The sequence below is a fragment of the Coregonus lavaretus genome (genome assembly GCF_964263955.1).
Source record: "Coregonus lavaretus genome assembly, chromosome: 11".
NCBI classification, from domain to species: domain Eukaryota; kingdom Metazoa; phylum Chordata; class Actinopteri; order Salmoniformes; family Salmonidae; genus Coregonus; species Coregonus lavaretus.
The window spans coordinates 11159253-11185447 of record NC_139998.1 but is presented as its reverse complement, the minus strand read 5'-3'; the positions used below and the strand labels follow the sequence as shown (position 1 = coordinate 11185447).

The window sequence follows — 26195 nt, the reverse complement described above, 5'->3', positions numbered from 1 at the left end:
ACCTGGGTATTATAGGCATAAGCATAACTAAGCACGTTTGCAGCGCACCAGTTCCTCCCAAACACGTCAATTTGATTGTTTTTGTTAAAACGCTCAGGGTTTAACACATCACTTTGTGCCACATTCTACACCTTGCCGCTTGGAAATCGGCCAAGCTTGTGTCTGGTATCAAGCTAGCCTGAACATATACTTAAAGAAATCTAATTTCTTCACCTCATTCCTGAGACAGTACTGCGCCCACCCCTTGTGTAAGCAATTTAAACCTGATAGCAAACGATCATCTGCCTATCTTTACACTGTAAATATCTGTTAACTTTAGATAGACCCAATATCTCATGCGCTTCCAACATCTATTGCGCTTCTTTACCATTATCGTTGTCATATAACCGTTATGGTTTTTATGTACGAAGATCCGTCCGGGCGGTAAACCTCTTATGATTATCGATTTTTAATTCAAGACAAAGCAGAACTTTGATTTGTGCAATCGAGAAGCTGTCAAGACTCCAGTCTGACGCGCGCCTGTGTTCTTGTCTACTCATGGAAATGCTTAGTACAAGTGCCTGAATGTGCACACCGATACAACTTAGTAATATGAACTTATTGCCAAGTGGAATATGTTTTTATTTATCTGTAGCAATCTGCTGGCTAACGTCAAGGGTCGACGGATCTTGGTGGTGAGTAGACTCAAAAATGTGAACATAGCACCAACCACTAATGCATAAAGTTAATAGTGTAAAGTTAATAGAAAATATATTAAATATTATGCAGTGATTATAGGCTATAGGAAAAATAAGTATAGCCTACACAATGAAGTCTTTACTTTATAGTAGGCTAATAGGCAAGGACTGCGTGAGACTACATGTGATGTGACTTTGGACACATATAGGCTATGATCTGTGTTTAAACGATTGTTTTAATTAAACTAGTTGAATCATTGTCAAAAATTGATAATACGTTTGTGTGTAAAATAATATAATATATCCCCCAATAACGTTAGACATGCATGCATGTTTCTTTAATTTGGACACATTTTATGGGGCAGATTATTTTTTTATTCCTTTATTCGAGTGTTGTAGAAGCCTACTTTTTCCCATTCTTTTTTTAATAACCCATCATTGCCTCATGGACATTAAAACAGATTACATTTGCATTACATCTGCATGGTCCAAGCCAAAACCTAATCTTTCTTTGCAGGTACATGGGTACCCTTGGGTCGCAAGTGATGTGCGACAACATCCCAGGGTTGGTCAACAAACAGCGGCATCTGTGCCGCCAGCATCCCAACATTATGCAGGCGATCGGAGCCGGGTTTAAAGGCTGGATCGGAGAGTGCCAACATCAGTTTCAGAACCACCGCTGGAACTGCAATACCATAGCGAGAGACCACAATGTGTTCGGACGCCTACTGCTGCGTAGTAAGTATTGAGAGAGAGAGAGAAAATAGGCCCTACTTTAAAAATAAGTATTTAAGATATTTAATTTATCCCGCGCAGACGTAGGTCTAAGGTTTATATGAAGCAAATATATATTTTCTGACTGAAATATGGGTATGAACATGTTATGACAGATAAATTGCGCAGCTAATAATAGCAGCTATTAAATTACCATGTGTAAAATAGATCAGGGGTTTTAAAACTCGTGTCAGGAGCCAATGCTAACCAGCATTAGCACAATGACTTGAAGTCCCAATTTGTAAGTCGCTCTGGATAAGAGCGTCTGCTAAATGACGTAAATGTAAATGTAAATGTAAGTCTATAGGAACAGTTAGCATGCTAGTTCCTGTTTATCCAACTCTGGGGAAACATTTGTAATTTTCAGGATGGAGAAATAGTTTCAGTGTCAACTTAAACGACCAAAAGCAAATTGAAAGCATGCAGGAAAAATATTGAACTATATATATTTTTTTGAATAATACCATCTTTGAGAACTAACAATCAAATAAAAGCAAGACAGGGAGAATCAACATTTCCAAAAACCGGGCATTCAGGGCACATGCCCATTGATTTTGTTATGTTTGAGTAGAGGAACACCGCATTAGCCATGCCAAACTGTGAAGAATTGCTGGAAATTTGCTTCAAATCTGCTACATTTTCTATAAGCTCAATGGAAAGATCTGTAGAATTGCAGAAAATTAGCTTTACAACAGCACATTTCCTCTCGGCAGCCAAGATACCTTTCTAGCTAATAGGCTGTGTTAGAGTTTACACTTCCTCTTCCAGTGAACTGTGGGGAGCTCAAAATAATGAAACTGTCTACCAAATCTTTTAATTAAAAAAAAAATTACTTCTACTTTCCATTATCATTCACCTGATGATAAGACAAGACATTACCTTTTGACATGGCATATGATGGGGGTCCTTGGGTCAAGACATTACTTTTTGACATGGCATATGATGGGGATCCTTGGGTCGCCGGTTTGTCTGGGCGGGGGTCCCTTGGCAAGAAAAGTCTGAAAACCACTGAAATATGCTGGGTTATGTTTATATTGTGTGCTGGGAAAGTGATATAGGCTACTCATCCTCATTTACAAGACACGCACGTCTGTACGATAGGCTTGTAAATGGTGATCTTATCATTCACATCTGCTATAGACTATAGGCTCCGAGATCAATGGCAAAATGGTATGCGCTTTTTCTCCAACCAATTATTCACAGTGGTGAACCTATAAAGTTATTCTAGCGTTTATCAAAGTGAAAGAATTTGTGTGAAATACATGTTCTTCCTTGACAGATGTTTCCCCCCCGTGCTTGCATTGCATTCCATGCATTGTCTCACTTTACTGTCATACATTTATCAAGTTGACGCAAGTGCTTGCTGCTGCTCTGATCGGTATCTGATCCAATGCGCTGCATGCTTTTAAAACTGCCACACCTGACGAATGTGGGGAGTCAAGAATAAGAAAGTGTCACCTCCCATCTCGTCACCTGACCAGCTATGGATATATTAGTCCTACTAATTACTTCTCTTAACTTTGGAATCTCTTTTTCATTGGTATAAATCTGAGGATCCACTCTAGACCTTGGGGTGGTCATATAAATTGAATTGGTAATTCTATTGGGCATCATGTCCCAGTCCTCCTGCTCCTAAATGGGCCCTAAATGAATCTGAGGCGGAACTTTAAGGGCCAGTTTTCCGGACATACAGTGGGGAAAAAAAGTATTTAGTCAGCCACCAATTGTGCAAGTTCTCCCACTTAAAAAGATGAGAGAGGCCTTTAATTTTCATCATAGGTACACGTCAACTATGACAGACAAATTGAGATTTTTTCTCTCCAGAAAATCACATTGTAGGATTTTTAATGAATTTATTTGCAAATTATGGTGGAAAATAAGTATTTGGTCACCTACAAACAAGCAAGATTTCTGGCTCTCACAGACCTGTAACTTCTTCTTTAAGAGGCTCCTCTGTCCTCCACTCGTTACCTGTATTAATGGCACCTGTTTGAACTTGTTATCAGTATAAAAGACACCTGTCCACAACCTCAAACAGTCACACTCCAAACTCCACTATGGCCAAGACCAAAGAGCTGTCAAAGGACACCAGAAACAAAATTGTAGACCTGCACCAGGCTGGGAAGACTGAATCTGCAATAGGTAAGCAGCTTGGTTTGAAGAAATCAACTGTGGGAGCAATTATTAGGAAATGGAAGACATACAAGACCACTGATAATCTCCCTCGATCTGGGGCTCCACACAAGATCTCACCCCGTGGGGTCAAAATGATCACAAGAACGGTGAGCAAAAATCCCAGAACCACACGGGGGGACCTAGTGAATGACCTGCAGAGAGCTGGGACCAAAGTAACAAAGCCTACCATCAGTAACACACTACACCGCCAGGGACTCAAATCCTGCAGTGCCAGACGTGTCCCCCTTCTTAAGCCAGTACATGTCCAGGCCCGTCTGAAGTTTGCTAGTGTGCATTTGGATGATCCAGAAGAGGATTGGGAGAATGTCATATGGTCAGATGAAACCAAAATATAACTTTTTGGTAAAAACTCAACTCGTCGTGTTTGGAGGACAAAGAATGCTGAGTTGCATCCAAAGAACACCATACCTACTGTGAAGCATGGGGGTGGAAACATCATGCTTTGGGGCTGTTTTTCTGCAAAGGGACCAGGACGACTGATCCGTGTAAAGGAAAGAATGAATGGGGCCATGTATCGTGAGATTTTGAGTGAAAACCTCCTTCCATCAGCAAGGGCATTGAAGATGAAATGTGGCTGGGTCTTTCAGCATGACAATGATCCCAAACACACCGCCCGGGCAACGAAGGAGTGGCTTCGTAAGAAGCATTTCAAGGTCCTGGAGTGGCCTAGCCAGTCTCCAGATCTCAACCCCATAGAAAATCTTTGGAGGGAGTTGAAAGTCTGTGTTGCCCAAGTCTGTGTTGCCCAGCGACAGCCCCAAAACATCACTGCTCTAGAGGAGATCTGCATGGAGGAATGGGCTAAAATACCAGCAACAGTGTGTGAAAACCTTGTGAAGACTTACAGAAAACATTTGACCTGTGTCATTGCCAGCAAAGGGTATATAACAAAGTATTGAGAAACTTTTGTTATTGACCAAATACTTATTTTCCACCATAATTTGCAAATAAATTCATTAAAACTCCTACAATGTGATTTTCTGGATTTTTTTTTCTCATTTTGTCTGTCATAGTTGACGTGTACCTATGATGACAATTACAGGCCTCTCTCATCTTTTTAAGTGGGAGAACTTGCACAATTGGTGGCTGACTAAATACTTTTTTTCCCCACTGTACATTAAGACTAGCCCTGGACTAAGAAGCATGCTCAATGGAGATTTATCATTGAAAGTATTTTTTAGTTCAGGACAAGGCTTAATATGTGTCAGGGCAACCGGCCCTGAGAGGTCCATGTAATCTGGTTATTTAATTGGCCCTGTGGTATTCGGACCTCCCAGGCGCGGCTCTGGTTGTGTCACACGACATTAGGAAGCTGCTCTGATTGGCGGCATTATCGCTGTGGCACCGTGAGAGCTACTTATTGTCAATGTCTGAACGCTAATTTAAAACAATTACTGGGTTTTCTTTTTGGTTTCATGTTCCCATCGTTTGGTTGGTTTATCATCCCTATTAACCGTGTTAAAGACACTCACCCACAGAAGAGCAGAAGTTGGATGTTTCCTGACTGGACACCCACACGCACACACTCGCACGCACACACACCCTTCTTGTCATTTATGGCCTTTGATCCCACAGATCTCTCATCAGTTACAAGAGCAGTCAGGTCATACGGGTCCTTTATCACAGAACATTGCTGGGAAATGTTACCTGTTTATCCATCTCAGAGTTAGATGAAGCAAAACACTGCCATGCATGAAATAAAAGACTTGAAACGAAAGCAGCAACAGATAGTATTCATGCAGGTACAGCAACAGCAGCAGTAACCAATAGCTCTTTGTGTTTTGTGTTGAAGCTCCAATGAAGATCCTATTTGAACTGTGACACCCCTAGTGAGATTATGGAAATACATAACTTTTCCGTACTGCACGATTACTGTAGATTTTCTATGCATCTTTATGGGATTACTAGATGTATACAATTTATATCTGCATATTTGTGTAACTTCTAAGTGTGTACAATGAGCAAATGTGTGCTTTTGTGCATTTGAGCCTTGGCCCGTGGGTATGCCTAATACTTGTGTCCATGTAATTTATACCATCTGGTGTGTATGCTGTTTCAAGCGTGTGTGTAGTGTGTGTGTAGTGTGTGCTTAGCCTCCCCCTATTCCCCAGGCAGTAAAACATACCACTCGTGTATACTGTTACCTGTGTTTGTGTGTCCCCGTCCATCCTGTCACACCACTAATGCTCATCCAGTACCCTTCTCTCCCTCTCTTCCAGGCAGTCGTGAAGCAGCCTTTGTGTACGCCATCTCCTCGGCCGGGGTGGTCCACACCCTGACCCGAGCCTGCAGCCAGGGAGAGCTGCAGTCGTGCTCCTGCGACCCCACCAAGAAGGGCTCGTCCCGGGACGCCAAGGGGGCGTTCGCCTGGGGCGGCTGCAGCGACCACGTGGAGCACGCCATGAGGTTCAGCCAGGCCTTTGTAGACGCCAAAGAGCGGAAGGAGAGAGATGCCAGGGCTCTGATGAACCTTCACAACAACCGCGCCGGAAGGAAGGTGGGTTCAAAGTTCATACACATTGAGGGATGGACCACAACCAACTGGATCTAGATCAGTGTTGAGAGGAATCACCAGACGTTTTACATATTTTTTATTGCCCTGAACTATTCACACCTGAATCAAGTAGTCAAACACTGATCTAGAGGAAGTATATAGACGGTTGCCCAGTGCAGTTCCCTTACACACACATACACACACACCCTAACGTCCTACCACCACTCTTCCACAAACCTGACACACACCTAGCCCCCTGACTTGCATCTTCTCCCTCCTCATCTCCCAGGCGGTGAAGCGGTTTATGTCTCTGGAGTGTAAGTGTCACGGCGTGAGCGGCTCCTGCAGTGTCCGGACCTGCTGGCTGGCCCTGGCCGACTTCCGCCGCACGGGCGACCACCTGCGGCGCCGCTACAACGGGGCAGTGCAGGTGGTCATGAACCAGTATGGCACGGGCTTCACCACCGCACAGCAACACCTCAAACGGCCCAGCAAGAACGACCTGGTCTACTTCGAGGACTCGCCAGACTACTGCATACGAGACCAAGATTCCGGTGAGTCTGGTGAGGACCAGTCAACCGCACACAGTTTGTGACGTTCAGATTTACTCCACAGTTCTCAATGTTCAAAGCAGTTATACAGTGGGGGAAAAAAGTATTTAGTCAGCCACCAATTGTGCAAGTTCTCCCACTTAAAAAGATGAGAGAGGCCTGTAATTTTCATCATAGGTACACGTCAACTATGACAGACAAATTGAGATTTTTTCTCTCCAGAAAATCACATTGTAGGATTTTTTATGAATTTATTTGCAAATTATGGTGGAAAATAAGTATTTGGTCACCTACAAACATGCAAGATTTCTGGCTCTCACAGACCTGTAACTTCTTCTTTAAGAGGCTCCTCTGTTCTCCACTCGTTACCTGTATTAATGGCACCTGTTTGAACTTGTTATCAGTATAAAAGACACCTGTCCACAACCTCAAACAGTCACACTCCAAACTCCACTATGGCCAAGACCAAAGAGCTGTCAAAGGACACCAGAAACAAAATTGTAGATCTGCACCAGGCTGGGAGGACTGAATCTGCAATAGGTAAGCAGCTTGGTTTGAAGAAATCAACTGTGGGAGCAATTATTAGGAAATGGAAGACATACAAGACCACTGATAATCTCCCTCGATCTGGGGCTCCACGCAAGATCTCACCCCGTGGGGTCAAAATGATCACAAGAACGGTGAGCAAGAATCCCAGAACCACACGGGGGGACCTAGTGAATGACCTGCAGAGAGCTGGGACCAAAGTAACAAAGCCTACCATCAGTAACACACTACACCGCCAGGGACTCAAATCCTGCAGTGCCAGACGTGTCCCCCTGCTTAAGCCAGTACATGTCCAGGCCCGTCTGAAGTTTGCTAGAGTGCATTTGGATGATCCAGAAGAGGATTGGGAGAATGTCATATGGTCAGATGAAACCAAAATATAACTTTTTGGTAAAAACTCAACTCGTCGTGTTTGGAGGACAAAGAATGCTGAGTTGGATCCAAAGAACACCATACCTACTGTGAAGCATGGGGGTGGAAACATCATGCTTTGGGGCTGTTTTTCTGCAAAGGGACCAGGACGACTGATCCGTGTAAAGGAAAGAATGAATGGGGCCATGTATCGTCAGATTTTGAGTGAAAACCTCCTTCCATCAGCAAGGACATTGAAGATGAAACGTGGCTGGGTCTTTCAGCATGACAATGATCCCAAACACACCGCCCGGGCAACGAAGGAGTGGCTTCGTAAGAAGCATTTCAAGGTCCTGGAGTGGCCTAGCCAGTCTCCAGATCTCAACCCCATAGACAATCTTTGGAGGGAGTTGAAAGTCCGTGTTGCCCAGCGACAGCCCCAAAACATCACTGCTCTAGAGGAGATCTGCATGGAGGAATGGGCCAAAATACCAGCAACAGTGTGTGAAAACCTTGTGAAGACTTACAGAAAACATTTGACCTGTGTCATTGCCAACAAAGGGTATATAACAAAGTATTGAGAAACTTTTGTTATTGACCAAATACTTATTTTCCACCATAATTTGCAAATAAATTCATAACAAATCCTACAATGTGATTTTCTGGATTTTTTCCCCTCATTGTCTGTCATAGTTGACGTGTACCTATGATGAAAATTACAGGCCTCTCTCATATTTTTAAGTGGGAGAACTTGCACAATTGGTGGCTGACTAAATACTTTTTTCCCCCACTGTATACACTGACATTGGACAGACAGACAAGCAAGCAAAGAGACTGACTAGAATATGTATGCTGTCTATCTATTTGACATCTGACATGACTGTCTGTAGAGCAGTCCACCATACTACTTGTCCATAATATCTTCAGAGGGTAACCGCTCAGTCTCTTGTACTTTAGGATTATTCTTCAAGCTGCACTGAATAACACCAGATGTAGAGTGCGTGTGTGAGTGAGTGCAAAAGAGAGAGAATGTGTTTGTGTACGTGCGTGAGAGAGAGAGAAGAAAAGTGTGTGGGTGTGTGAGAGATGGCAAAAAAATAAAGTGTGTGTTTGACAGAGAGAGAAAGGGAGAAAAGTGTGTGTGTGTGAGAGAGCGAGAGAGAGAGAGAGAGAGAGGAAGAAAAGTGTGTGTGATCCGGAAGACCTGGGTGCCTGTCAGGCAGTAGGTGATCCAAGGTGATCGGGTGTCGAACAGTTTAAGGGCCATTACACACTTCTTTGGGCTGAAACCTGACCTGCCGCACACCGCTATAAATTACCACCTCTGGAGCACGCACACACACGGGCACACCAATGGCACCTACACCTCTGCACGCTTGCCCATTAAAGCTAACCACCCCTAATGTAGAGCTGGGGGGCCTTTCTGAAGTTGCTTCCTCTCTTTGTCTCCTCTCCTTCATTACGCTGACCTAAAGTCACAGGATAGGTGAAGGTAATCCGGTGAACAGGTCTTTCACGTCAGTGCGAGTGAAGGAAAGGATAAAAGGAAAGGAAGCTGGTTTAGACTATTGAGACGCACTCCATCTTACAGTAGGCTACCTTCGCTGTTTTGATGACTGTGTGATGTACAGTTCTGTTTTGAAGTGTGTGTGTTTTGTCCTGTTTTGTACAGTACAGTTCCAGTGCATGAAGGCCCTTTATGGGCAATGTACATGTTAGCATGGTGAGTTCACTGATCAGGGCCCCTCTTGTGAGAACCTCTCTCCACAGACATTAGCTCCAGTCATCTGGGACAATACACACACACACAAACAGACGGATACACACACACACACACACACAGTGGAGACTGCACCCCCTTGTGCCTCTCCGAAGTGTGAAATCAATTTCCCTCGGCTGCATGGAGACTCAGGTGCTAAACTCATCTCTCGGCGCCCCCTCATCTTAATTCAATAAGCAGACGCCAGGAGAGAAGAGAGAGAGAGGGAGCAAGAGCAGGAGAGGAGGAAGAGAGAGAAGAGAAGAGAGAGAGCGAGAGAGAAGAGGGGAGGAGTCTGTTTGTGACGTCACCCCTAGCAGTGCAGCATACCAGGACTGATGGAGGGGCGGACGCGTTGTCAGGAGAGGGTGGAGTCTCGCCGTGCCCAGACATTACCTGGCTGCTCTCCCTCTTTCTATCCCTCCCTCCCTCCCTCCTCCTCCTCAGTAGAGGAACAGATGGTCAAACGGACAGAGAGGGAGGGAGAAAGAGAGCAGAGGGGCATAGAAATAGGCTGCCTAGAACAGACATGATCTGTTCCCAATTCCATATCGACCACTAGCTAGCCCCTTTAAGTCAGGACATTTACCTTCACCTGTCCAGGGGTTTCACCATAATGCAGAGGAAGGAGATAAGGAAAGGAAGCTACTTTAGACTATTGAGATTCATCCCATTGAGGTTTGAGTTGAGGCCTCAAGATTAATATTGACTATTTATTTAGCAGTTCATCGTGTAACTGTATTATTGGCTGATGTCTGGGAGTGAGTCCATTAAGCCTGCCAGACACCCTTGCAGTGTCCTCATTCTGAGATGATAGGTGCAAGCGTGTGTGTCAGTGAGACAGGATGTGTGTGTATGTGTATGACAGCCGACAGGGTAAGTTTGCGCCAGTGAGAATGTGTGTGTGCGCGCGCCAGCCAGGGTGTATCCCAGCAGTAGATAGACAGAATGAAGGCACCTGTAAAATGAACACCTGATGAAGACCCTGAGCCCCAGCTGATGGCTTCTATCATCAATCTCTCATCTCTCCTCTGCCGTCCTCTCTCCGTTCATCCTCTTATCCTTCCCTCTCCCCCCCCATCCCATCCCTTGCTTTCTCCCTCACTCACAGTCTGTGTCTCAGTTTAGATTGAGTACTCTGTATTCTATTGGAATGATGTCAATACCTGTAGGGTACTGGGGCTTAGACCGCTGTTTGCCAACAATCACTTTATTACGGCTAAACTCTGGCTTGCAGCTAGGTTGGTAGGATTTTGATTAAGTCTATTTGGCGAGATGTAAGCACATTTGAAAAGGCTTGTATGTGGGTCACAAGGTAATAAAGCTTTAGGAATTACTGACTCAATATACAGACAGAATATATGTGTCTCTTAATTTCTCTCTTCCTCTTCAGGTTCGGTGGGGACAGGCGGGCGGGTATGCAACAGGACGTCTCGCGGCGTGGACAGCTGCGAGGTGATGTGCTGCGGCCGGGGCTATGACACGTCGCACATCAGCCGCACCACCAAGTGTGAGTGCAAGTTCCACTGGTGCTGCGCTGTACACTGCCGGGACTGCATCCTAGAGGTGGATGTGCACACCTGCAAGGCCCAGACGTGACCATAGTGAACCACCATCCAACCGCTTGCGCAGAGTCTGTCTGAAATGGCAGCCTATTCCCTATATAGGGCACTACTTTTGACCAGAGCCCTATGCGGGTCCTGGTCAAAAGTAGTGCACTAAATAGGGAATAGAATGCATTTCGGATGTTTCACCAGAGTCAGTCTGACTTGCACCTGACTAAGAAGCATCCCGGTTTGACGCCCCCTGTAGGCTACTCCACCAATAAGGCCCTTTTACAGTCCAAAGTTACGCAAATCTAATTTTGTTCTTCCCTCACATTCCATTATATTTATTTACTATTTTTAGAGTACAAAATAACCTTTATCTGAAATGGATACATTTTTTTTATGTAAATACAAACTATGTAATTTAAAAGAAAACAGTATAGATGGGTTAGCTGACAACGTCACGAAAACTATGTGCGCTTTCATGGGGCATAAGTCAGCGTGTTGCTGTGATTCTGGATGGCCAGATTGCTAGCAAGAATGACAAGAAACTGCCATGTGGGGAATTGTAAGTGGCTCGTTTCATGTTATTCTTGATACCATGTCTTGTTTTGAGGTGTTTCAACTGATTTCATGTCAATGCTAATATTGCTAAATTTCGCTAGCTAGCTAACCAACAACTGTAACGATGTATTTGAGAGACAAGTGCTCATTGTGCAAATGTATTTGTTTTCAATAAACATTGGGGACATGTCAACTATCTAAGCCAACCCAGTCTGTTTTGCCCCATCGGCTTTGTTGCAATGTCTATATAGTTTATGGAAACTGTTTGAAATTGATAACAGATCTGACCACACACCCTTTCCTCAACCAGCCAGTTACAAAACACGGTTTAGTTACCTAACCTCCAGCTATGATCCAATATCTATTACAATTTTGATATGCTTGACAATCAAAATGGCAGGGTAGACATTGCAATACACAAAAAGTCCTTTATTTTATGTATTTTTCCACTTTTTTAATGATGATAATTGATCACCTTTTTTTGTACAACAAAAAAACGGTTTTACATGAGATTTGAAGACAAAATGAAAACATATCAAATAAAGTCAAAAGCAATTCAGAATTCCATGTTTCCCTTTAATCTTTTTTCTCTTCTCTTCTCTTCCAATCCATCCTCACTGTCCGTCTAATCCATGATATTGGCACAAAGAATGTGTCAGTCAGTCCGGTTCAGTCTAGTCCGGTCGGGGCTGGTCACTGTTAGATGCGTGTGAGCTGGTGCCACAGACTGGATGGCAGGATGCTCTCCACTTTCTCCATGATGAAGTTCAGAGGAGCAAACAGGGTGCTAAGAAACTACAGAGACAGACAGCGAGAGAGAAGATGTTAGAACACATGACCTCACACACACTACGCCAATTCCTACTGGAACCAAGGTGAACCAGATCTCTTTCTGAACATTTCAAGGTACTGTATGCTACTCAGATGCTAGCTAGAGGCCCATGGTAGGAGCACCATAACATGCTAGTTGAGAATGTAGCCATCTCTACTCTTTTCAGCGTCAACTGAAGCTCTGCACATTTCAAGGTAGGTACTGTGCGTTGTCGATGACCTGAAATGCTAGAAGACTATGATAGGAGCACCATAGCATGCCAGTTGAGGTACTGTGCTCTATGGGGCAGAACCATAACTTGTCTCCCAGGTATGTTGACTGCTGACAGACTACTGACTGTGCTCTAACCCCTGAGAGTGGTGGTGGACTCTCTCTGTCAGCCCCTCATTCCACTCCCCCTTCTCTCTCTCTCTCAGATATGTTCTTTCCCTCTCTCTGTTCACCCCCCTCTCTCATCCCTCGCTCCTCTCTAATGTGTTTTGGCAACATGCAGTGTGGGAGATAGGGGCTCCCTCAGAGGGATTCCGGGTCATGGAGGCTCAGCTTTGTCAGATGGCAGATAAAAAGGCCATCAAGGAAAGAGAGAGGTGAAACGAGCACCTCGTTTACACGCTAAGAGGGAGAGAGGCCCTGTTCCAATCCTTTGAAGATGCACCCTTACTTCCTTCCATCTTTCCTTGGGAGAAGCCACTGATCTGACATGATTTGATAGGTGAAAGACAAGTCGTGTTTCATCCATTCAATCATATTAGATCAGTGATTACTGTAAAGTAACTGTCCAGTGAAATTCTCACTTCAAAGTTCATATTCTGTTAACTCATACCCAAATATTGTTGTTGACTCATCATATACTCGTATTTATGGCCAAAGCATAAATTGGAGGACCCCACCTCAAACTTGTATCTCAAAACAGACAGTTTAAAAAACGTGCTATTTCCTCAGAGGAGAATGAGCTGGCCAATCACCGGCCTACTCGCATTGTTATTTTTTATGACCTGTATCCGCCCACACCAGTCTGTTGTTGGGGTACGCCAACACCATTCCAACACAGAAAAGCTGCTTTTTAACATACTTAATTAGAATGTTTTGGAAGGAAAACTATTTCACTCATATTGTAATTAACTGAAGGTCCTATTTCATAGAAATCTGGAAACACTGGACAGTTACTTTAAGGAAGCGAGGAAGGAAGAAGGTTCATCTATTTGAACCCTAGCGTGTAAACCAGGTGCTGATTAGTTTGTCTTAGAAGAGTGCATTTTCAAAGTATTGGAAGTGGGGCAGAGAGCGTTTGTGTGTGTGTACACGTCTGACCATTCTTTCTCTCATTCTGTATACCAGAATGCTGCTATTGGCGAAGACATTCTCACCTTTATCGTTAAGACGAGGCTGCAGGTTCTACCAACAAAATACAATCTAGCACTCTGGTACCCTGCAAACCATGATCCACTTATATCTCACATGAGTCAAATGTAATGGAGTCTGTTGCACATGTTAATGGTTGCCGTTCATACAAGGACCTACCTGTACATAGCTAGACATGACCGCCTTGTTGATCTTCTAGCTAGTGAGGTGAGACAGACAGTACCACCATCAGTGCATATGCACAAACATTCTCTTGTCAGAGGAGGCTGGTTTGATGCTGATGATGATGTGCTTTCTTGTATACCAAATATGGCAGATATTGTTGTTGTGGGGGGAGGCCGGAGGGAGGTGCTCATTTTGGAAGTGGGTTGCTCTTTTGACTCCTACATGGAGCATACCTTTGCTGCCAAGTTGCTGAAATACCAGCCCCTTATGTCACGCCTGAACTGCCTTGGTTATCACTTGTGGTGCTGATATTTGGGAGTTATATTTGGGAGTTTCGGCCAAGTACATAGGCTGACAGTACGTGGCCTTCAGATTGCAGGCCTGCATAGGACAAAGGCAAAGCAGCTAGCAAGGTACTGCTTTGTGTCAGCGATCATGGACAGCATAGCTGTATGGAGAAGGTGCTTTCTATATCCAGAATTGTCCAGATAACCATGACCTTTGAAATGTTTGAATCCTTCTCGACTGTAATGTGATTTGTGGATTTAAATAAAGTATTTAAAATGTGTGTGTGCCATCAGCTCTTCGCAGGCAGCACCCAACCAGTGTGGAGCCAGAGCAAGCCCCTGCAGAGGAGATAGTAGCTGCTGATTGTGTCACCCCAGGAGCACGGAGCAGAGACATGAGCTCACACACATTCCAGGGGAGTGGCATCACAGACAGTACAAGCCTGCTGAGGAAGAACATTAGGTAGAGGAGAGGACAGTGCCCTCCACTGGCAGATGGGAGAGGGCCTGTGTAGGTTCTAGGGGGGTGGATTCAATAGTCTGAAGCTGCTTCCTTTAGTCTGAAGCTGCTATTTCCTTCCCTGATCTACAATAACTTACATTGATAAGAGGATCTTGCATCAACTTGTATAGAGCTTGGCTAGTCTCCTGTCATCCAGACTTCAGATGAAGGCAGGTCTATGATTGTTACATTCAAAACCAAAATGGCCCAACGGCAACTGCTGTCCAGGACATGAACGCAACAAAATTAATGACCACCTTACAAAGAATCTGAATGCAAAGAACCTTATTGGGGATTTGACTTACAAAGAGAACTGGTTAGTGTGTGAGAGCGGTGCAGGAGACTCACAGCTTTAGCAAAGACTCCCATGAGCTCGGGGAACTGGTGTGTGAGGAGGGCCAGCATGGCAGTGAAGGAGCAGAGACCAGCCGTGAACAAGATGAAGAATGGCAGCTCCTTCTTAGGGTACACTGACACCTCATGAAACACTGCTTCCACATGAGAGAGATATAGAGCGAGAGCATCAACACACTGTTCATACTTTATACACACACACACACACTGTACACCAACACCTCATGACACACTGCTTCCACATTAGAAAGATACATAGACAGGGTCAACACTGTATACACGCAAACACATACATACACACAGTACAGAGGGGTTAAAGCTAAATGAAATCCCATTACTTAAATTTAAGTCAATCTCAGATCGGTGGGAAACTCTGACTCGAGGGCCACATCGGGATTTCGAAATTCAACGGAGGGCCACACAGATTTGTTTATGACCAATTTGTTTGTCTAAATCGATTTGCAGGCCAGAAAAAGGGCAGTTATTTGAAAATATATAAGTCCATTATCATTTCTATATACTTTCTATCTAGTTTTATACGTTCAAGTGTGGCCTGGAGTTTTTTTGTTTAAATGCCCAATGCAGCCATTTTTATATCAATATCAATATCATTTCTGGGTAACAATTAAGTACCTTACTGTAATAGATTTTCATTAAAAGTGGTCTGAGTTGGGAGGGGAAAACTGAAAACTAGCTGTTATTGGCAGAGTGGTTTGGAACTCTCTTTCTTATTGGTCTATTAACCAATTGACCGCATGGTGATGTCACAATGGAAAGCCAAAACTCCCGCCCATGCAAATCTGCTGACTAGCTCCTGTGTAAATTGTATTTTCAATCAGGAAATAACACTGATTTTAAAAATCACACTTTTACAGTGTTAGTTTCATCAACTGTTGTACAGTATGATACAAAACACAGGAACAACTGAATTTTGACTGCACTGGGCCTTTAGCCCAAAATAATAATCCCCCCCCAAACCCATCCATATGACTGAAATCCGTTGCAGTGACAGAGAATTTTAACCCAAGAGTACACCTCACACACACACACACAACAACTCAGAGTCAACACACACATACACTGAGTGTATAAAACATTAGGAACACCTGCTCTTTCCATGACATAGACCAGGGTTCTTCAATTCCAGTCCTGGAGGGCCGAAACACCTCTGTTTTTCATCCTCTCCTTCTAAATCAGGGGCTAATTCAGACCTGGGACACCAGGTGAGTGCAATTAACTACCAGGTAGAAATAAAAAACAGAAGTGTTTCGGCCCTCCAGGACCGGAATTGAAGAACCCTGACATAGACTGACCAGGTGAATCCAGGTGAAAGCTATGATCCCTTATTGTTGTCACTTGTTAAATCCACTTCAAATCAGTGTAGATGAGGAGACAGGTTAAAGAAGGATTTTTAAGCCTTGAGACAATTGAAACATGGATTGCATGTGTGTGCCATTCAGAAGGTGAATGGGAAAGACAAAATATTTAAGTGCCTTTGAACGGGGTATGGTAGTAGGTGACAGGCGCACCAGTTTGTGTGTGTCAAGAACTGCAACGATGCTGGGTTTTTCACGCTCAACAGTTTCCCGTGTGAATCAAGAATGGTCCACCACCCAAAGGAAATCCAGCCAACTTGACAAAACTGTGGGAAGCATTGGAGTCAACATGGGCCAGCATCCCTGTGGAATGCTTTCGACACCTTGCAGAGTCCATGCCCCAACGAATTGAGGCTGTTCTGAGGGCAAAATGGGGTGCAACTCAATATTAGGAAGGTGTTCCTAATGTTTTGTACACTCAGTATATACACAAACACACACACTTGAATCCAGAGCGTCTCTTACTTGGTAACAGCTCTCTGTCTGCGGTCTCGGTGCAGATGGGGTATGGGTAGAAGAGGTGGCCTTTCTCCAGAGGGTACGGGATCATTCTAAATGCTGGGGAGGAAAGAAGACACACAGCATTCAGAATAGGTACAGTCATGTACAAATGTTTGTGCTGAGCTAAGTGTGGAGGGGTTATGCATCAAAATGGAGTAGCATGAGAAAAATCAGCATTTTCTGATTGTAATCACTGCAAAATGTGTAACACAATGAAGTTGTTATGGCGTATAAGGTAAAGCTGATTTGTGTTACTCACTGCCCTCCCAGGTACAGTGGAGCAAGTTAAGGGCCCCCTCCACCCTCTTCCAGTGCTGCAGGTGGAAGAATGCGTAGGCTATGGCCTCACTGTCCCCTCGCTTCAGAATGTGCTCAGGGGGCAGTATTAAACTTTTCATTTCTAACAGGTACTGTGGAGAGAGAGAGAGAAAGAGAGAGAGAGACGGTGGGGGGGGAAGGTAGAGCGAGAGTCAGTAAGGACAATATAAAATTTACAACATAAACATACATACTTCTTAATGCAAAGTTATACCAGTTATCTTACAACCAGGAGAACATCAATCAGTATTTAATTGAAGTAGCACCATCAGAAGCATAGCAGTAGTAATAGTAGTAGTATACTGAACAAAAACGCAACTTGCAACAATTTCACTGAGTTACAGTTCATATAAGCAAATCAGTTAATTGAAATTAATTAATTAGGCCCTACTCTATGGATTTCACATGACTGGGCAGGGGCGCCGCCATGGGTGGGCATAGGCCCACCCACTTGGGAGCCAGGCCCAGCCAATTAGAATGAGTTTTTCTCCACAAAAGGGCTGTATTACAGACAGAAATACTCCTCAGTTGAAACATGGGACCAACACTTTTCATTTTGGGTTTTATTTTGGTTCAGTGTAGTTAGTGGAGGTACAGTAGTAATACTGCTACTAGCAGTGTTAAGTGCGTAGCTCCATTGTTGTGTCATACTTTGGGGACGTGTGGGTTGAACTCCACAGCTCTGTGTATGGCTTCTACAGCATTCATCTCTGCTGTACTCAACCCTCGCCTCGACGCTGCCTCTGGAGAAAACCTGCATGGGGAACAAAGGACACTGTCAAAGATGAGTGTGTGTGTGGGGGGATCAGTGTGTGTGTGTATGAAAGTGAGTGTATGTGAAAGTGTAGTGCGTGTGTATGAAAGTGTCAATGTGTAAGTGTGTGTGTGCAGGCATAAGGGCTAAGAAAAATGTAATCCTCACAGTAGTCTTTTCACAATACACATAACTATTATAAAATACAATTGCCCCTAACCCATTTCAATACCATTCTCTCTGTCGCACAGATAGCCCCAGGCTAACTTTTAAATACTACTCCAGGTATGTGAACCACTTGGTGCCATTGTAACAGCAGTAAAAGGATACTCACTTGTCCGATACCGCCCTGGCTTTGAGCAAGGCTGCTGTGTAGCATATTGTTGCAGATTTGGGTAAACTAATATCTGTCAGGAGACAAAGCAGACATGAACAGTGTTAAGTGGAGGAAAAATAACAATTACACACAATGAAATGACAGTAGACAGGGGAAAATAGGACAGTTGGAATAGGACCCAGAAGGGTTTACAGGTGTCAGGATTTTACTATAATAAACTCTCACTTTACTTTAAGTCATAATGGTTAGAAGTTAACATCTATTATCTAATTATTTGCATTTTATGACTTTTGTTATCTAATGTCTGTCATTCAAACTTCCCCTACGGCTGGTTGTCTAATCCACAGAAATAAAATCACAAGTGACATTGTTAGCACTGCATAGATGTCTGTTATAGAAGCATTCAAGCATCACCAATAAGCAACGATTAACGTTGACTCTTTTTCACTCACTGTGAGTGTGTCTTACCGTCGTACTTGGCTAGTACGGCCTGTACGTCTGCGTAGTTCTGCAACTCTAGTAGTGACTCCAGCAGGTTCTCATGGATATTGAACATACTGAGGAGAGGGAACTCCTTCATTAACTGGAAAACATACAACTGTTGTTACATGTAATACCGGACAGGCAGTGAAACACAACACAGTCAGCAACATGAGTTTAGTTACTCCGCCCAGTCCCACACAGCCTCAGACCTAGCCTGGTCCCAGATCTGTTTGTGCTGCCTTGTCATCATCCCCTATGGTCACTGTCATGGCAAAATTAGCATGGCAATGACTATAGGAGATGACACGACAGCACAAACAGATCTGGGACCAGGTTACCTCAAACACCCCTCCTTTTTTATTTTACATTTACCGATACGTTCTCATCAAATAACCCCAATTGAATGAATGTCAGAATATCATCATTATCGACAATGTATAGTGACTGAAAATGTGGGCATGTAAAACTGGGGCAAATCCTAACTTTCACTAAAGTAAAATGTTCACTTAGCCCCCCTTGGACTAACTGAAAGTTCTACTTAAGTGGAAGCTAGGATTCACCCGTAACATCCTGGCAGCTTGGCGTATACTGTACTTACGTCTCTCATCATTTTGACAGCTTCTCTGGTTCGGCCCAGCTTTCTAGAGCACATGGCCAGTCTCCTCTTAATGTATACCAGAACATTGGTGTCCCTTCCTGAGAGACACAGCACAGCAAAGTTATTTTAACTGGTATAACAGACACATGGACACATGCTTACAGACACATACACATTCAGACACATCCGCACGCGCACACAAATACATTTATTCGCGTATGTGTAAGTGTTTGAGTGCGTGTGTGTGTGTGTGTGTCTGTCCGACCGTGTGCATGCGTATGTTCGACTGCGCGCGTGTGTCCTCTACTCACTGTGCTGTGCCTCATACTGCGCCCCGTGGTGTTGGAGCTGTTGGCTGCGTCTGTAGCAGCCCTCTCCTGCCTTCACGGCCTGTTTGAAGAGTTTCTCTGCCTCCACGATGGTGGTGGCCTCCTCCTCTGCCAGCAGGATGTATGCAGTCGCACAGCTGAGAGGAACAGAGAGAGAATTTGGGGGAAAACGACACAGCAGAAGACGGCATAGCTGGAGGATAAAAACAGGGGGGAGACAAATACCTGCACTAAGCACAAATATAATAAAAGCTGCGTCGTTTACACATAAAAGTCTGCTGAGAGACAATGTGAATAGAAGAGAGTAATGTGAATAGAAGAGAGTAATGTGAATAGAAGAGAGTAATGTGCAAATCTGCTTTTTGCCAATGTCAGAAGTAGGTCAATAACTATATTAGCTATAAAGAGTATTTTACGTGTGCATCTTACACTTTTCATTCAGGTTATATACAGAAGAGATGTGGTTGATTCCACTTCACTTCAGTCAATTGACGAGGTGAAATTCTATTTATTAATGATTTATTAATGAAGAGTCCTCAGAGAAATAATAGGATTATTTACAAGTAATGCATGAGTGAACTGAGGCCAACCATGTTACACAGTATGATAGCTCTGTAGGTGAAAGAAGTACTACTCACTCCTCTAGTTCGAGGGCTTCGTGTGCGGCAGAGATGCGTGCCTGTGGGTTCCTCTCTCTCCATGCTTTCTGCATTACTGAAGACACAAACACGTTAGTTTGTGTTATTGAGGTCAGAGGTCACGGTAACACTTGTGAACATGAATCAAACCTCCCTGGAGATGGGGTGAGATTGACAGTGTGTGTGTGTGTACGTGTGTGTGTGTGTGTGTGTGTGTGTGTGTGTGCCTGCGTGTGTCTCTATGTGATGTACTACATCAAAGACTCCAGCCACCCTAGTCATAGACTGTTCTCTCTAATACCACACGGCAAGCGGTACCGGAGCGCCAAGTCTAGGTCCAAAAGGCTTCTTAACAGCTTCTACCCCCAAGCCATAAGACTCCTGAACAGCTAATCAAATGGCTACCCGGACTATTTGCATTGTCCCCCCCCTCCTCTTTTATGCTGCTGCTACTCTCTGTTTATTATCTATGCATAGTCACTTTTACTCTACCTACATGTACATATTAACTCAATTACCTCGACTAACCTGTGCACCCACACATTGACTCTGTAACGGTACCCCCTGTATATAGCCTCGCTACTGTTATTTTACTGCTTCTCTTTAATATATATGTAAGTAAGCATTTCACTGTAAGGTCTACACCTGTTGTATTCGGCGCATGTGACAAATACAATTTGATTTGATTTGATGTGTGTGTGTGTTCCTTACTGGCGTCAGCTGGCCGGAGATGGTCCGAGTCACATGTGAAGAAGGTCTGGTGGTCTTGTGCCGAGAGATTCATGTCGTAGTACGTGAGTGGCTCTCGGCCCGTCACCCACGTATACCTGGTGGGTGGGCACACACACACACACACACACACACACACACACACACACACACACACACACACACACACACACACACACACACACACACACACACACACACACACACACTTATGGTTAAAAGTCATTTTAATGGTTCTAGAAAAAAAGTCTAGGGGGAGAGAGAGAGAGGAAGGGAAGGTAGAAGAGAAGACAGATGTGAAGAGTGAAAGAGAAAAGAGAGGTGGAAAAAGCTGTTGAGGAGGAACTAGGCAGCACTGATCTAATTTATGAGCGTGGGCTCCTGGTGAGGCAGGGATTCTCTCAGCCTGTTGGCATTTAAAGCTGACACCATGGGACAGCATATCAGCCCCAGCCATTACTACCAACTCTCCACGGAGAGAGAGGGAACACATAGCAGGGCAGAGAAACAGAGAGAGGGAATGAGGGAAGAACAGAAAACAGAGGTTGGAAAAGAGTGAAGAAAACGACAGAGCAGAGGTTGAGAGCTGGAGAGAGAATCAGGAGTTCTTGAGGGAGTGAGGGGGATGAGAAGAATAATAGGAGAGTAAGGGAGGAGAGGATAGAAAGGGTGAGGGATCATGTGACTCACCGGTTATACTCCGCCCCTCGAAATAAATTCAGTGGATTTCGCCATACTTTACATTCTGGGGGAACAAGAGGAGGAAGACATTGTTTGTGTGTATCAGACACAAAATAGAGTCCTAAGTGTACCTCTGAGCAAGCTAGGGATCAAGTGTACATCATGATATTCCTACACTAAAGTGCCCTACAGTAAGGCAATCTCATAGCTTCTGTAAGCTTCAGGTCTGTACTACCAGACTGCATCCTAAATCCACAAATCAACATCACTAGCCAGTCTCCATCTTAAAATCACTCTCCTTTACCAGACAGAGGGATTACAACAGCAAATAATTATAAAGCCATTTCTCCAATCATGCCGTGTTGATTCAACACAGCTGAGATAATCCATTTAATCCAACAAAAACAAAAACACACACGCATTGGATTTCTCACTGGTGTGGGAGCGAACAATAAGGCTCTCTATGGTATTAAATGCTATATTTGGCTGTAGTAGGCCTAAATGCTCTAATCAAGTGTGTAGGCAAAATAAAGAAGACTTCTATGGCAAATGCTCTATCTGGTATCTCTATTAAATTGGTTGTGTTGTGTCTCTATACTTCTACAAACAATATGCTCTATTCAGCTTTAGTAAATGCTCTAGCACAGCGGTTCCCAACCTTTTTCAGTTACTGTACCACCAACTGAATTTTGCTCTGACCGGAGTACCCCTGAAGTACCCCCTCATGTGCATTTTAACAGTAGGCTTATGGTCTCATGAGTCTTCTCAAGTACCCCCTGTGGATAGGCCAACTACCCCCAGGGGGCTTGGTACTCCGGGCTGGGAACCACTGCTCTAGCATAAGGGCAAACAATAAGGCCATTTCAATGTGGAGCGGTGAACGCGTAATGAATGCTTTATCTAGGTTGTAAATGTTCCATCTAGCGAACGCTCTATATAAATCCAGTAATTGCTTTATCTAGCGAATGCTTTACCAATCTAGTAAATCTCTGAGTCTTACCGGACACACTCTGTCGGTTGGAGTCTGCATCTCCGTTACTGGTGTTGGAGTTGGTTGGGGAGCTGTTGTCCACGCCGCCCAGCAGAGGGCGCAGGTGGCTCACTGACACCTGCTCGATGAAGGAGGTACCGTACTTCCTGAAGTACCACCACTCAAATATCTGATGGGACAGACAGGAGGCAGTTCATTCAGGGATGATTCAGTAGGGTTAGGGCCATAGAGAAACAATATGATACTATATTATTTGTATGTGTTCTATTCAGTTGTATCGCCATCTCTTCAGTCAAAGGCTCAATTATGGACACTCTTACTGACACTTATGGCTGCTTCGCGTGATCTAGTGTTGTCTATTCCTTTTTGCCCTTCGTGCTGTTGTCTGTGCCTAACATTGTTGTACCATGTCTGTGCTGCTACCATGTTGTGCTGCTACAATGTTGTGTTGTTATCATGTTGTGTTGCTACCATGTTGTGATGTTTTGTTGTGTTGCTGCCATGTTGTGTTGTTGTCTTAGGTCTCTCTTGAGGTAGTGTTGTGGTGTCTCTTGTCGTGATACGTGTTTTGTCCTACATTTATATTTTTCATTCCAGCCCCTGTCCCCACAGGAGGCCTTTTGACTCTTGGTATGCCATTGGAAATAAGAATTTGTTCTTAATTGACTTGCCTAGTTAAATAAAGGTTAAATAAAATAAATACAAATATTTCAATCTATCTTTAGGGCTGTGTCGTTTCAGTTGAATGCCATTTGAGCTACTTCATACTACTGAGATTTTGTAATAAGAGGTTATTTTATTTTGGTATGCCGCTTTAAGTACAACATAACCCCAACTAGCATAGGCAGGAGCATAGGACAATGTTTGTAAGTTAGAGGTCTAAATATTGTATTTATGAAAAGCCACATTGCACGTCAGATACAAATTCATACACATGTTGCACACAGGCAACCACACACATTATATACTTCTATTTTAGCATTGCCTAATCAAGACAGGGTCCGACATGCAACTCAGACTCTGTTTCCGCACACACACACACGCACTCCTTGACTTTCTATGTCTTAATCCATACACAACTATGGTATCGCTTTCTTATCTAGGCTACTTCTAAAGCTGGTGATACAGTAATGTACTGTCCTAAAATGACCATTCAATTAACTAAACCTCTCCAGTCTCCACTGACAGTAATTAATATAACAGATATACATCTGTATTGCAATACATCACAGCCGAGCCCAGTACACAAAATGTATTCTCCACTGTAATTATTCATAGGAACCAATGTAGGCTTAAGAGGCCTGTGAGACTCATCGTCGTTTCCAGGCAACTAAATAAACTAACTGGCCAATCTACGGAGAGGAATGGGGTTCGCTAGCTTGTAGCTCTTCTCTTTCTCTTCTCTTCTCTTTGTAAGAAAGACCATTGTAGCACTGTTCATTCACTGTACTATAGACGAATGAGGGCTCAACTTGGTGATCCTATGTAGCTCAGTTGGTAAGAGCATAGCGATCGTAACACCAGTGTTGTGGGATCAATTCCCACTGGCATCACATAATAATTAAGTGTAGTGTAGGCTATGCACTCCCTTTACTGTAAGTCAGTTGCTTTGGATAACATTGTCTGCTAAATGGCATATATTATCATATACTAAAATGTATGCACTCACTGTACTGTAAGTCGCTTTGGATAAACGTGCTAAATGGCATAATATGATCAACTTACCAGTATGAGTCCGGATATCAAGGAGGAGGTCCCCGTCAGAGCCACGTAGAACTTGGGGGTTAGGGTGTTCAGAAACATGCTTACTATAGAGGAGACACAGAAAAACACAACACCGTTAGCATTGGTGTTACAAAAAAGAATAAAACACATTTCTGATACGAATTGAACAATGCTGTATTGTAGCATAAATCATTTATATTACCATTATATTAGGCTACATTCTAGCTAGCTATGATACAGTAGGGTCGTTCCATATGAGTTCAATCACATTCGGACTGCACCCCTTTTGATTTGAACGAAACCTTTCATACGTTTGCCCATGGTGGAAGTGGTCGGAAAGTGACTTCTCGGACCTGAATGCCAAAACATTCAGGAGATATTGGTGTTCAAAGTTGAACCATTTTGCATACCCCACCCTACCATGAAACGTCCATGTCTTCATCACTGAAAAAGATAAATAGTTGAGTTTGATTTAATTTGAAACCTTACAAACAGAGTTGTCAAACTATTCTATGATTTCTTGAAAAAAGGTAAATACAGTGGGGAGAACAAGTATTTGATACACTGCCGATTTCCTACTTACAAAGCATGTAGAGGTCTGTAATTTTTATCATATGTACACTTCAAAAGTGAGAGGCGGAATCTAAAACAAAAATCCAGAAAATCACATTGTATGATTTTTAAGTAATTAATTTGCATTTTATTGCATGACATAAGTATTTGATCACCTACCAACAAGTAAGAATTCCGGCTCTCACAGACCTGTTCGTTTTTCGTTAAGAAGCCCTCCTGTTCTCCACTCATGACCTGGATTAACTGCACCTGTTTGAACTCGTTACCTGTATAAAAGACACCTGTCCACACACTCAAACAGACTCCAACCTCTCCACAATGGCCAAGACCAGAGAGCTGTGTAAGGACATCAGGGATAAAATTGTAGACCTGCACAAGGCTGGGATGGGCTACAGGACAATAGACAAGCAGTTTGGTGAGAAGGAAACAACTGTTGGCGCAATTATTAGAAAATGGAAGAAGTTCAAGATGACGGTCAATCGTCATGGATTAAAATCCTGCAGCGCACGCAAGGTCCCCCTGCTCAAGCCAGCGCATGTCCAGGCCCGTCTGAAGTTTGCCAATGACCATCTGGATGATCCAGAGGAGGAATGGGAGAAGGTCATGTGGTCTGATGAGACAAAAATTGAGCTTTTTGGTCTAAACTCCACTCGCCGTGCTTGGAGGAAGAAGAGTACAACTCCAAGAACACCATCCCAACCGTGAAGCATGGATGTGGAAACATCATTCTTTGGGGATGCTTTTCTGCAAAGGGGACAGGACGACTGCGCCGTATTGAGGGGAGGATGGATAGGGCCATGTATTGCGAGATCTTGGCCAACAACCTCCTTCACTCAGTAAGAGCATTGAAGATGGGTCGTGGCTGGGTCTTCCACCATGACGACCCGAAACACACAGCCAGGGCAACTAAGGAGTGGCTCCGTAAGAAGCATCTCAAGGTCCTGGAGTGGCCTAGCCAGTCTCCAGACCTGAACCCAATAGAAAATCTTTGGAGGGAGCTGAAAGTCCGTATTGCCCAGCGACAGCCTCGAAACCTGAAGGATCTGGAGAAGGTCTGTATGGAGGAGTGGGCCAAAATCCCTGCTGCAGTGTGTGCAAACCTGGTCAAGACCTACAGGAAACGTATGATCTCTGTAATTGCAAACAAAGGTTTCTGTACCAAATATTAAGTTCTGCTTTTCTGATGTATCAAATACTTATG

At 43.8% G+C, this 26195-nt stretch overlaps 2 protein-coding genes across 2 annotated transcripts in view; one reads left to right on the top strand and one right to left on the bottom strand.

Annotated features, from left to right (window-relative positions):
• Window positions 1-591: 591 nt before the first annotated feature.
• On the top strand, window positions 592-10947 carry LOC311137712 (protein Wnt-2-like; the record flags this gene model as incomplete). Its single annotated transcript, XM_084172265.1, has 5 exons — window positions 592-674; window positions 1195-1415; window positions 5867-6144; window positions 6431-6695; window positions 10742-10947. 5 exons carry the CDS (start codon window positions 592-594, stop codon window positions 10945-10947), a joined length of 1053 nt encoding a protein of 350 aa, XP_084028391.1.
• Window positions 10948-11874: 927 nt separating this feature from the next.
• LOC311137711 (suppressor of tumorigenicity 7 protein homolog) overlaps window positions 11875-26195 on the bottom strand; it is a gene marked incomplete at its 5' end in the record, with an annotated part of 87877 nt that continues 73556 nt past the window's right edge. The window contains 14 exon segments of the mRNA XM_084172264.1: window positions 11875-12254; window positions 14956-15095; window positions 16803-16895; window positions 17098-17248; window positions 17808-17910; window positions 18245-18317; window positions 18716-18830; window positions 19329-19426; window positions 19640-19794; window positions 20296-20371; window positions 21007-21122; window positions 21715-21769; window positions 22706-22865; window positions 24422-24504. Coding sequence (XP_084028390.1) covers window positions 12159-12254; window positions 14956-15095; window positions 16803-16895; window positions 17098-17248; window positions 17808-17910; window positions 18245-18317; window positions 18716-18830; window positions 19329-19426; window positions 19640-19794; window positions 20296-20371; window positions 21007-21122; window positions 21715-21769; window positions 22706-22865; window positions 24422-24504 — 1514 coding nt within the window. The 3' untranslated portion in view covers window positions 11875-12158.